The following is a 12,374-nucleotide window of genomic DNA, read 5'->3' as shown; positions in this document are numbered from 1 at the left end:
GCAATTTTTTTTTTTTTCCAGTTTTTACAAAAACAATTCTAGTTTTTGCAAAATATATGCTTTAAAAAAACTTTTAAAACGGGTCAGGTGATGAGTTTTTTAAAACGGGCCGGGTAAAAAAAAAAGAAATGGGTCGTTTTCATCTGGTGCTGACACATGACACTCCATCCAAAATAAGGGTATATTTGTTCCAAAGTATGACAGGAAGAATATATATAGCCCAATAATATAACGAGAGATATTTTTAGACTATTTTCGAAAATATAGGGATATATTTGACGCTTTGCCGATTAAACAATTTCAATCTACGCAATCACTGAAAACCTATTTAATGTTAGCTACAAAGACCAATGCTACATCTCAAATTTCAATATCATATATCTTTTGCAATGACAAACATATGTTGACCACAATATTTTTTCCACTAGTGTGAATTAATAATAGCACAATCCATACATAGGGATATTCGTCCAATTTGTTTTATACACCACATTTAGAAGTTTCCTGCTTTGCTTCCTTAGTGATTCGAACGTGCGGTCTATACCCGAGTTAGAGAGTACTTATCACTTGAGCAACTTTTCTTGTCTTATGAATACTTTAATTTGACCTTTCATTTGCAAGAAAATTGTCACAGTCCGAATCTATGAGACGTATTATCCGCTTTAGCTCAATAGGCCTTACAGATTTGTCCCTTAGGTTAAGCCATCGAGCCAAAAATGTGCGTTCATGTAAACTTGAGCTTTGTCTTGCTAAGTTCTTCAGTTTACTCTTCCTATATTGGATTGCCAAAGGTGACATGTTCGCCATTTTTCAAAAATTTACCGGCCTAAAAATCTGTCAATTCTATTTTCGTCGTGGACGTTACAAAATTATTCAATTAGATTCCATGAATTATTTATGTCCAAAGAAAAAAAGATTCCTTGAATCACTTTCTCCACTCCGACAAGTAATTTGGACACTTCATTTTCACATGTCATGTTAATTCTTCCTAATAAAAGTTTAGAATGGTTCCAAACCACACGGTGAAATTTGTTGATTAAAAACTGCCAAAGTTATCCCAATCATTTAATGCTTCACGTTATTGCTAAGCAATCAACTTGAGTCCGACAAATATTATTGCTCTAAGATCTCTAGGAATTTTCTCCCTTTTGGAGAAAGATTTCATTTCTTTTTCTCACAACTAATAGTGCTATTTAGTCTTATGAGGATAAACGAGTTTTATTTGTCTAAGATTTTTTAATATCTTGAAACATTAAAATTCTATATAAATGGACTGTTTGGTGCACGAAGTATCCCGTATTTATGCAGGGTTCGGGGAAGAAACGCACTCTAAAGGGATGTGATTTGGGCAGTCTACCCTAATGCAAACATCAGTGGCTGATTTCACGGGTCACACTCATGATTTATAGGTCATATACGGAGACAACTCTATTATTGCTCCAAGACTTTCCTTTATAAAAGAGCAGCCCGGTGCACGAAAGCATCCCGCATTCATATAGGGTTCGGGGAAGGACCGCACCAAGGGGGTGTGATGCAGACAACTTACCATAATGCAAGCATCAATAGCTGATTCCACGGTCGAACCCGTAAACATATACGTCATACGGAGACAACTTTACTATTGCTCCAAAACTTCCCTTCAACCATTAAAATTTTATGATTCTTGATTTTCTCTTGTTCTTATTGACAAAGTTGAAAGGATTGTAGAATCGGTTAAAGAAGTTGTCAACATCTGATTGTAGGATTGTATGAACATGTCGTATCACTTTAATTTTTAATTATTAAGATTAAATAATTTAATTTGATATGAAATTGATTACGGATAAATTTTGACGGGTAAGAACATGTAGTTCTAATTTGATTCTATAAAATATCAACATGGTTAGTTGAAGTGGTGTTGATTTATTACGATGGAGCACCACTATGGTCATTGTCAATGTGCCCAAAGTTTGACAATGAAAGCGAACTAAATCATTGAGATATATATTTTCCAATTACCTCATTTTGCTTTAATATTAATCACAATCATAACTAGGTTTGTTCTATAACAACTAAATTTTCTCTTACTTGATCAAATTAACTTTTTTTTTCTTTCATATCTATAGTTTAAGATATAAAACAGACAGTATCATATATGAAGAAAGAGATTATTGAGATTAATAGATTAATCTATTTATTGGTAGAGGATTTTTTCCTCTGACCGCCATTTTTTCCAAAAAGCTAACCCAACAAAATCAAGATTTTTTCTAGATCTAGTCGAAAACAACCTGCTCAAGAGCGATTTCTTTTTCTTGAATCTTTCTAGATCAATGACGTTTAAGAAGAAATTAGTAAATTACATGAAAATAGTAGAATATTACAAAATGCAATTGAGAAGTTTTAGGTGGGTTTGTTTTGAAATATTAAAAACTACAGTTTTTGCCGAAAAAAATATGTATTTGAGTTGTAAGATTCTTAGAAACAAATTTTCTTAATCTTAGAAAAATTTGAGTTCAAAATTTTCAGAAAAATAGAAAGCTTAATCTTCATGAAAACAAAGTTAAAACAAACACTTTTAGCAAAAGATAAATAGTAGATTATTCAAACTCAAACACCAATCTAAAATGAACTGGTACTATTACAATTTTAAATTTTAATCCTTACATACCTTTAATTATGAAAAGAAAAGAATTACAAAATCTTTTACTGTGCACATCACAGTAAATGGAGATGTTTTGTTTTTTTCACGGGGCAGCTTTTATTGACTAATAAACAATTATAATAATAATAAAGATAGGCAAACGTGACAAGTAAAGAAAAGATCGAACTGATTAATAATAATAATAATAATAATAAAAGAAAAAAAAATCATGCATGTTTCAAATAATAATAATAATAATAATAATAATAATAATAATAATAATAATAATAATAATAATAATAATAATAAAAGAAATAAAAAATCATGCATGTTTCACACCTGCTGCAAACTACCCACTTTGGCACTTTCTTTCATTAACTTAAAGACAACGCAAACTCGTAAAGTAAGGCATGCTAATCATGAATATTACTTGGAATTGACGATCACTTCTTTTAGTTTCTCTCGTTATATATTAAAATATAATATAATATTAATATTAAAGGTAGGGAAGCCTTAGTAATTGTAACTTTTTCTCGGAATACGCAATATTTTATGAATCGAACTGCTACCATAATGTTAAACTCCTTTTTTTAATTGCCTAGGAGTTTGTCTATTTACGTCATTGTAGTTGTTTAAAATTGTTCTAGTTGTATTGTGACATGTATAAGATTTTTTATTCTATTTCAAAAAAAAGAGAAAAATACGGATCGGAGTTTTGAAGTCTTGTGATTATCGTTCAGTCTACAATATTTATATGTAGAGTTTTAGTTTCACTAAAAGTTAATCAAATAAGGTGGTGGAACTGGAAGGTTATATACGAAAATAGGCCGAATTTAATAATTTTAGTTCAAATCTTATATTTATATTAAAACCTTCAATAATTAATACAAAAATTAAATTTAAAATTTAATTACTAACATATAATATCGCTATTCTAAAATTTAGAATTATAAAGTTTAAATCCTAGCTACCCTACGGAAATAAGGATCAACGCAAGTACATAGGACTATCTAAGTCTACTTATATAAGGTGATTTTTTCCCGTTTGTCCAAGTCTTGATAGATAGAGTTATTTGGTACTTGTTGATAGTGGGAGGTATAAGATATTTAGTAGAACTAATCAAGATGCGCGCAGGTCCGGATACCACAATTATAAAAAGAAAATCCAATTACAACGGTGAATTGTAGCTTGGAATTGCTATCATTGTTTTCTTCTTGGAACTTTGCCGATACTTTTCGTCCTATACAGATACTACGTATTTGAGAATCAAAATTTGGTAAGTTGGGATCGCAATTATTAAAACTTTATAGTTTTTAAATATCGCAAATCGTCTCCTACAGATGAAAATAATTCTAAACTATTTCTTAAAACATTATTTTTCTTTAAAATATTTCAAATTGAATAGAGTATAGATTTTTTTTAAGTAGGTCTAAGTAGGTATGATTACGAGTTACGACGCTCGAATGAGATAATGAGCACTCCTTTTGTTGGCACATCAAATTAGTTGTCATTCTTAGTGGAATTTTCGTCAAAGCAAAGTAAGAGAATTAAGGGTCGTTTGGTTACCTGATCTCGATATAAAATTTGAGATTATATATAATATGTATTTGATTATTGGTATTAGTTAAAACCCGTATAAATTTTAATTTAAAATTTTAATATAAATTGTAAGATTATAATCCCAAAATTATAATCTCAAAATTAAAATTCCAGAATATGTGTTCCGAACCAAATAACCCCTTAGTGGCCTACATTCTCCTACCTCTATAGATCCCTTTCTTAGTCATTTTACGTTGTATGGTTGGTGTGTCACCATCTTCCTCTTTTTATGAATGTCCTTTTTTTCTCTTATTCATTCGGTATTCGAAATTTACTAACCATTATTAAAGAAAAAATACTCTTTACTAAAACTTTCTCGTCCTTAGTCGTTCTAGGTAGTAGTAGTGTTAACTTTTAATTACTGTATTTTTTTCTCTATACAGTTGTAATATGCATGTTTACTTTGAGTCAAGGGCATATCGAATACGACCTCTCTACCGGTACAAGATAAAGGTTACAACTCTCTACCCGGTAAAAATTATATTTGTGAAATTATATTGTATATGTTATTGTTGTTACAGTAATTCCCATCAAAGAAGTCTTCTAGATAGCTTAAAATACTTTTACACAATGGATGTTAGTTATTACCCCGACTCTATACAATATAGTACAAAACATGTCCCTTTACCTACCTTGTTATCAATAAAATATTAATTGAAATATATCTTAATTATTACTTAATGGAGATAATTAATACATGATTTAACCTAAACAATAGGTACTTATAATTTCTTACCACCCAAGGATACTAGTGACCTCCATTAAAGCTCTTACCTATACCCCCTACAACTATGGTGGATTAGAATAATTTCTTTTTCTTAAAAAAAAGTTCAATACTTTAATTTCATTTTATTTTTTGTTTACTTATAAAGTATACCTTTCTGTTTTTTATTTTTTCCTTAAATTTTTTTAACGAGGTAGGCCTATTTATAATAGGGGAAAGGTAGAGCACTAAGGAAGGACACAACACTGAAAACACTGCACTCTGCAGCAAGAGTTGTGAGTCTTGTGACCATTCTCTTCATATCCTTATAAATTTTATTTGTTTTCTTGAATTGTCCAACTACTTAGTTAGAAGGCAGGCAACCTGCTTCTCCAACTCAAGATTTTATCAGCACATTTTTATAGGGTAATTTTCTTGTTTTCTTGAATTCTGAGTTTTCTTTTAGTGGCTAATCTTGAAACCATTTTGCAGGAATGATCAGAAAAATGATAGCCCTTTTTGGTATAGTGATATTAGCACTGATTTATAAGGCAATTATGCCACCACCTCCCAAGATTTGTGGCTCACCTAATGGACCACCAATTACAGCACCAAGAGTCAAGCTTTCTGATGGCAGATATTTGGCTTATAAAGAAAATGGTGTTCCTAGAGACCAAGCAAAACATAAATTTGTTTTCATCCATGGATTTGATTGTGTTAGACATGATGTTGCTCTGCTCACCACTATTTCTCCTGTATGTTCTCTTATCTTAAGTATTTTTATGATAGCTTTTTACTTCTGTATTTTCAAAATGGTCGTTTATTGAAAAATTACCACACATAAGACAGGACATGGGTGAGGTCTACGTACACAACACCTTACCCAGACCCCACCTGTGGCAGGGGCGGAGTTAGGGTGGCGGAAGCGGTTCATCCGAACCCCTTGCCGAAAAATTACAAGTGAAAAATATTTTTGTATGCATAAACAGTAAATGTTGAAGGTAAGGATAAAGTCTTCATACACCCCCACCTTCCCTAGATCCCACTTGTGCCAGTGGCGGAGCTAGGGTGGCGGAACACTTCGCCAAAAAATTACACAGTATATACAATATCAAAATTATTTTTTATGCATAAACATTAGATGTAGTAGATGTTGAATGTAGGGATAAGGTTACACACCCCACCCTCCCCAGATCCCACTTTTGTCAGGGGCGGAGATAGGGTGGCTGAAGGTATTCATCCGAACCCGCTTCGCGAAAATTACATTGTATATATAAGGTCAAGATTATTTTTTATGCATAAATAGTAGATTTTGAAGGTAGGGATAAATTATACATACACCCCACCCATACCAGATCCCACTTGTGGCAGGGGCGGAGCTAGGATGGCGGGAGGGGTTCATTTGAACCCCCTTCACGCGGTATATATAAGGTCAAAATTATTATTGTTTATGCATAAATGGTAGATGTTGATTCATCTTGGTATGCTCTTGTGTTTACTTTTTAATATTCCGAATCCCCTTGGTAAAAATTTGGCTCTGTCACTTGTGGGGTTACACCGGGTATGTTGTTGTTGTTGTTTGCATCATGTTACATGTTTTTATTTGTTACAATATTTTATTTTGAGTTTTAATATGGATATAATTTTGTTGTGGTGCAGGAGGTTATGCAGAGTTTGGGAATATATATTGTGTCAATTGATAGACCAGGTTATGGAGAAAGTGATCCTCATCCCCAAAGAACACCAAAGACCTTAGCTCTTGATATAGAAGAGTTAGCTGATCAATTGGAATTGGGATCTAAATTCTATGTTATGGGATTTTCTATGGGTGGACAAGCTGTTTGGGGCCTTCTTAAATATATTCCTCACAGGTACTAAAGTCTTAAAACTAATTCTTGTCACTTGAAATATAATTGGAGCTTAACTTATATACACCGACAGTGTAAAACGATTTTTATATTATCAGGTTATTTTTACCTATCGTAGCAGATAACCTGCCTTGTTTTCAAGATTACAGATCTCGCTTGATGACCTAATAGTATAAAAATCGTTCAGACTGTCGATATATATAAGTTAAACTCGAATAACTGCATCGGCATACTAAATCAGCAAAAATGCCAAGGCGCATAAGTCATGTCAGCCTTAAGAATTTCAGTTCACTGGACTTGGGATTTATTGCAGTAAAGTCATAAAACTGGAAGTTTGACGACCAATCGACGTGGTTGAAAAAAAGCTGTTGTTTCTATTTGGATATTATGATTCATCTGAATATATTCCAGCTTAACTGTGTGACCTTTGAAATGTGTAACAGATTGGCTGGAGCAATTCTTCTAACCCCAGTGACTAACTACTGGTGGAAAAGTTTTCCTGCAAACTTGACTAAACAGGCATATTATGAGCAGCTTGTACAAGATCAATGGACACTTCGGATTGCTCACTATCTCCCATGGTTGACATATTGGTGGAACACTCAAAAGTTATTTCCTTCTTCTAGTGTGGCATCTTTCAGTGAGGATATTCTTTTCGAACAAGACCGAATACTAATGCCTGTCTTTGATTCCTATCAGAGTAAATATCGGGTGAGCACTTCTTTAGCTTCTTAGCATATCCTCATTTCATTACATGCTAATTTGAAGTACTAGTTTGAATTTAAATGGAGAAACATTACCGGTGAGAACTCATATAGCCGCCCCTACCTTGTTTGTGATTGAGGCGTAGTTGTTGTTGTTGTACTCATGATCACTGACGGATTCAACAATGGGTTCGTTAGTGTTTCGCCTTTGACCCTATATATATGTGTGAAAAATAAGTGTATATAGAGTTAAGTATGCATTGCATAACTCACTCTTTTAGCTCAAAACCAGCACTTGTAAATGTTTTATCTGTCACTGCTCCAGATTTTACCATTATGGACAATTTGGAGAGAAAAATACGTTAGTTGTGAAAGTGGTCATTGGCAATTTGATATCATTAGTGTACTCCTCTAGCATCTGTACTTTAAGATCTCCATTACTTAAGTTCTCTTGGTAGTCTCTTAAGGGCTAGTTTGGTACGAGGGATAAGGGATAAATTTGAGATGAGTTTATCCCACATTTGGTTGGTATAAAATCGCAGTATAACTAATCCCGGATTAGTTATCCCGGGATTGTAGTGTTATTTTTATTCCCATGGGAGGGTGACATAACAATCGCGTGATAATTAGTCCTGGGATAACTTGTTTCCCAACCAAACAACCCCTAAGGGTCTACCTCAAAGCAGCTTTATTTGTTTTGGATGTAGAGGTGAAGGCAACTTGTTTCCTTGAAGATCTTCCAATGATAGTTGGATTTGTTCATTTATCTTCTAGAAGGCACTGGGGACTGTCATCAGAGTAATGTTTTAGTCTAAATAATGTAATATTGGATTATCATTACTAACTTTGCTTTACTTTCGTTGTATGGTAATGTTTTAGCATAAAAATCATAGAGTTTTATCTGCATTGACAGTGTATAGATTTTTCACATCATGAGGCGAAAATAGGTAACTCTTGATATCAAGTTCGATATGGTCACCTACAAGATAGAGGTGATCACTTGCTATAGCCAGTTAAAATTACGCTGATAGTGTAAAAATTCCTGAGTTTTGTTATATTTCTCAAATCTCAAGTAACCTTGGTAATTTCCTGATGAGATTAGGACCTGGTAAGACAACAAGGGGAGTATGAATCAATCCACCGTGACCTAATGATAGGTTTCGGGACATGGGAATTCGATCCTATGGAACTCGAAAACCCTTTCCCTAATGGTGAAGGTTCTGTTCATATTTGGCAAGGTGATGAAGATGGTCATGTACCTTTCATTCTACAACGTTACGTCACGCAGAAACTACCATGGGTTCATTATCATGAAATGAAAAGAGGAGGTCATATGTTTCCATGGGCTGAAGGAATGGGAGATAAAATTATGAAGACTTTCTTACTTGGAGAGCCCTTTGTTCTATAAAACTAAACTATGGAGCTGGTTTAGTATTGAACCAAACGACTCTGTCATTGAACATTTCAATATTTATTAACAAGTATATACCAGTTAAGTTGTCTATGATAAAGTCATGAAAACATACTTAGAGAGCCCTTTGTTGCTCAGACTTTCCGAAAATGTAGCATGGTGCGTGTCGGATCTTCCAAAAGTAGTGCATTTTTGGAGGACCTGATACGGATGCGACAGCATTTTGGGAGTCGGCGCAACATAGGCCCTTTGTTCTATAAAACTATACTATGGGGCTTGTTTAGTATTGGATTCAATGACTCTTTGTTATTGTACAAATTTGAATATTTGTCAATATTATCAAATGATTGTTTAGTTGCTTTATTCAAGTAATGAATGGTTATGTGTTAAAACTCCTATTATTGTTTCTGGTGCAGTAATGATATATGTTACTTTTGATATGAAGGTGACTCATTTGTTATAAAGCTATAATATGGAGAAGTTACTTGTTTAGCTTCTTAGCATATCCTCATTTCATTGCATGTAAATCTGAAGCCATATTGCTCAGACTCCGAAAATATTGTCGGGTGCGTGCCAGATCCTCCAAAAGTAGTGTACTTTTGGAAGATCCAGCATGGGTGCGGCAGCATTTTGGAGAGTCCGCGCAACATAGATTTGAACTGCTACTTCCGAATCAAGATTTAACCATAATACATAATTTGGACAGAAAAACAGGTTAATGGCCATTGACATAAGAGAGGATAACAGTTTGATTAGCATATACTTAGAGCTACTGTTTCCTGCACATTTTCTTGCCTAATGCATACTAGAGTCTGCTTGCAACTTGCAAGGACTAAACCTCTGTATTATGTTCTGTGACATTAGTCCATTAACTTTGGTTAATTTCCTTTATGATGTTAGGACCTGGTAAGACAACAAGGGGAGTACGAGACGATCCACCGGGATATAATGATAGGTTTCGGGACATGGGAATTCGATCCAATGGAACTCGAAAACCCTTTCCCTAACGGCGAAGGCTCTGTTCACATTTGGCAAGGTGATGAAGATGGTCATGTACCTGTCATTCTACAACGATACGTCGCGCAGAAACTACCATGGGTTCATTATCATGAAATGAAAGGTGGAGGTCACATGTTTCCATGGGCTGAAGGAATGGGAGATAAAATCATGAAAACATTCTTACTTGGAGAGCCCTTTGTGCTTTAAAGATGTAGTATGGGACTGGTTTATTATTTGGATTCAATGACTCTTTTGTCATTGAAACATATTTGAATATTTGTTAATAGCTAAATGCTATATTTAAGTTGTTTAATTCAAGTAACAGATAGTCATGAAGGCATTCCCCCTTTGTTCTATTAAAGCTGTACTAATTACTATGGGGCTGGTTTAGTATTGGATTCAATGGCATTGAATAAAATGGCAGCCCGGTACACTAAGCTTACGCTATGCGCGGGATTCAGGGAAGGGCCGGACCATAAGAGTCTATTGTAGGAAACGCAGCCTTACCTTGCATTTCTGGTTTCCACGGCTCGAAACCATGACCTCCTAGTCACATGGCAACAACTTTACTAGTTACTCTAAGGTTCCATGTAAAGCTCCGGAAAACTTTTGCTAAGTATTATGTTTTCGTTCAAGCTCTAAGTTGGACACAAAGGTGTGTGAAAAGTTATGAAGGTATAAAATACATAAATCTTATGTTTAGAAGGTTGAATGGATGGTTATAAGATGAGAGAAGTAAATTGGAATGCATTGGAGATGTTTAAGGGATGAAAATGACCTTAGCCGCACATGACCTAAGTTTAAATGAACATATCTATCAATATATAGTGAATTGAGATTTGAGCTATATATCAAAAGAAAGCCTTTGAAGTATAGTTTCTAACACTTCAAACCGTTCATCATTTCAATGTTCCTATAAAATGTTATAGGCATTTTATTGAAGACTATCTTGTTAGAAAAATGGGCCGCGTTTTTGGGCGCCCAGTGTGCGTCGGGCACCAATCAGAATGACAAAACCAGAAATAATTTTATTTGAATGTCGTGAGTATCGCTAGGAGCGGACTGTGATGCCAAAGGCGTGAAGTTGAAATAAAAGGAGCGGACTGTGATGCCAAAGGCGTGAAGTTGAAATAAAAGGGACGGGGAGAGAGAAAATAGCCTCAATTCTTTAAAGATTAAACATTTTCTCATCCTCAAGTCATTCCAGGGTTCTCATACTACCTAAGGTGAGTTTTCAATGCAATTAACGTTAGAATACTACTTCCAAACATCAATTCTAACAATATTCCATCTCAAAATCGCTAAATTCTCAACAAGAACTCAAGAACAAGGTCTTTCCGCTAACTTAAGATTTCACGATTAAAGGTAAGTTTCGTAACCGCTTTCAACCACGATTGTTAGAGAGGTTTATGGTTGATAATTGTTCCTAGAAACTACTATAAAAACTTAAATTAACTAGTTTTAGGGTACGCGCCTTACGCGTGTACCCCGCACTAATAAATATAAAATTTTAAAAAGTTACATAAATAATAATATGCTTGAGTTATAAAATAAAAATTATATAAAAAATATAAGTTCATGACAATGATAAATGTAGGGTTTTAGCCTTGTGTTTGTGGCATTTAGCTTATTTGTTTTCCAAATTGTAATGTCATGTTTATTATGCGTATGTTAATTATTTTGGAGCTGAGAGACTAAATTTTGAAAGAAGATTCGCATCATGGGAGACAATTTTAAGAACAACTTCATGCATTTTTTCGCGTTATGACGATTATTGCCCTTTTTTAAAATGCATCTTTATAGACTCCTTTTTCCAGAAAATTGACTCTTAAAACAATAATGAAATCACTAAATGTAACTAAAATCCAAATTAAAGACAAATATGCTATAATTTCCGTCTAAAAGTGCTTGTGATGTTAGGAAAATAAAAATATACGACATACACGATTTTTTTTGAATAAACATCTTAATTTTTATAAGGTAAAATCTTAATAGATTTTAAAGCCTTAAATTTTAGACTTTCTATCTAGTTTAAATAAGGAAAGATTTAATAATCATATTTTTAGTTATTTTTAATGAGTTAAATATTAGGAAAAATTATTAAATAACTACTTTGTCCGGTGTAAAATCTATTTTTAAGACTAAAAAGGCGGACAATATTTTACTAAGGAACTTCATGTTTTTAATATAACTGGTATTAAGGTACGCGTTCTGTGCGTACCCATATTAATGAGTATATAATTTTATAAAATTATACAAATATTATTAAACAATGTGTTAATTGAGTTATACAATAACAATAAAAAAGTGTCAATTCATTATTGTGCTTTTGGAACTATTTATCAATTCTGGTTACGTTATGGTATTCATGCTTGACAAAGATTGAAAAAATAGTATGGAAAATTACCTCTAGAATAATTATATTTGGATAGGTTGAATTTGTGTGATTAAAGCATAAATACATTAATTG

The 12,374-nt window shown here is 33.4% G+C and overlaps 1 protein-coding gene across 7 annotated transcripts; it reads left to right on the top strand.

Moving 5' to 3' along the window:
• The first annotated feature begins 5,128 nt into the window (after positions 1-5,128).
• On the top strand, positions 5,129-10,244 carry LOC104089188 (uncharacterized). 7 transcript variants are annotated; one of them, XM_070179741.1, is made up of 6 exons: positions 5,175-5,348; positions 5,415-5,677; positions 6,582-6,793; positions 7,234-7,501; positions 8,597-8,886; positions 9,150-9,273. In XM_070179741.1, exons 2-6 carry the CDS (start codon positions 5,417-5,419, stop codon positions 9,163-9,165), a joined length of 1,047 nt encoding a protein of 348 aa, XP_070035842.1. In that variant the 5' UTR covers positions 5,175-5,348; positions 5,415-5,416; the 3' UTR covers positions 9,166-9,273. The 7 variants fall into 7 exon arrangements, with proteins under 7 accessions (XP_009592343.1, XP_070035843.1, XP_070035845.1 ...); XM_009594048.4 differs by having other exon boundaries at positions 5,129-5,218; positions 8,597-9,273; XM_070179742.1 differs by having other exon boundaries at positions 5,163-5,297; positions 8,597-9,273.
• Positions 10,245-12,374: the final 2,130 nt, after the last annotated feature.

This window comes from Nicotiana tomentosiformis, chromosome 7 (assembly GCF_000390325.3).
Source record: "Nicotiana tomentosiformis chromosome 7, ASM39032v3, whole genome shotgun sequence".
Classification (NCBI taxonomy): Eukaryota; Viridiplantae; Streptophyta; class Magnoliopsida; order Solanales; family Solanaceae; genus Nicotiana; species Nicotiana tomentosiformis.
This window is presented reverse-complemented; position numbering and strand designations above follow the sequence as displayed.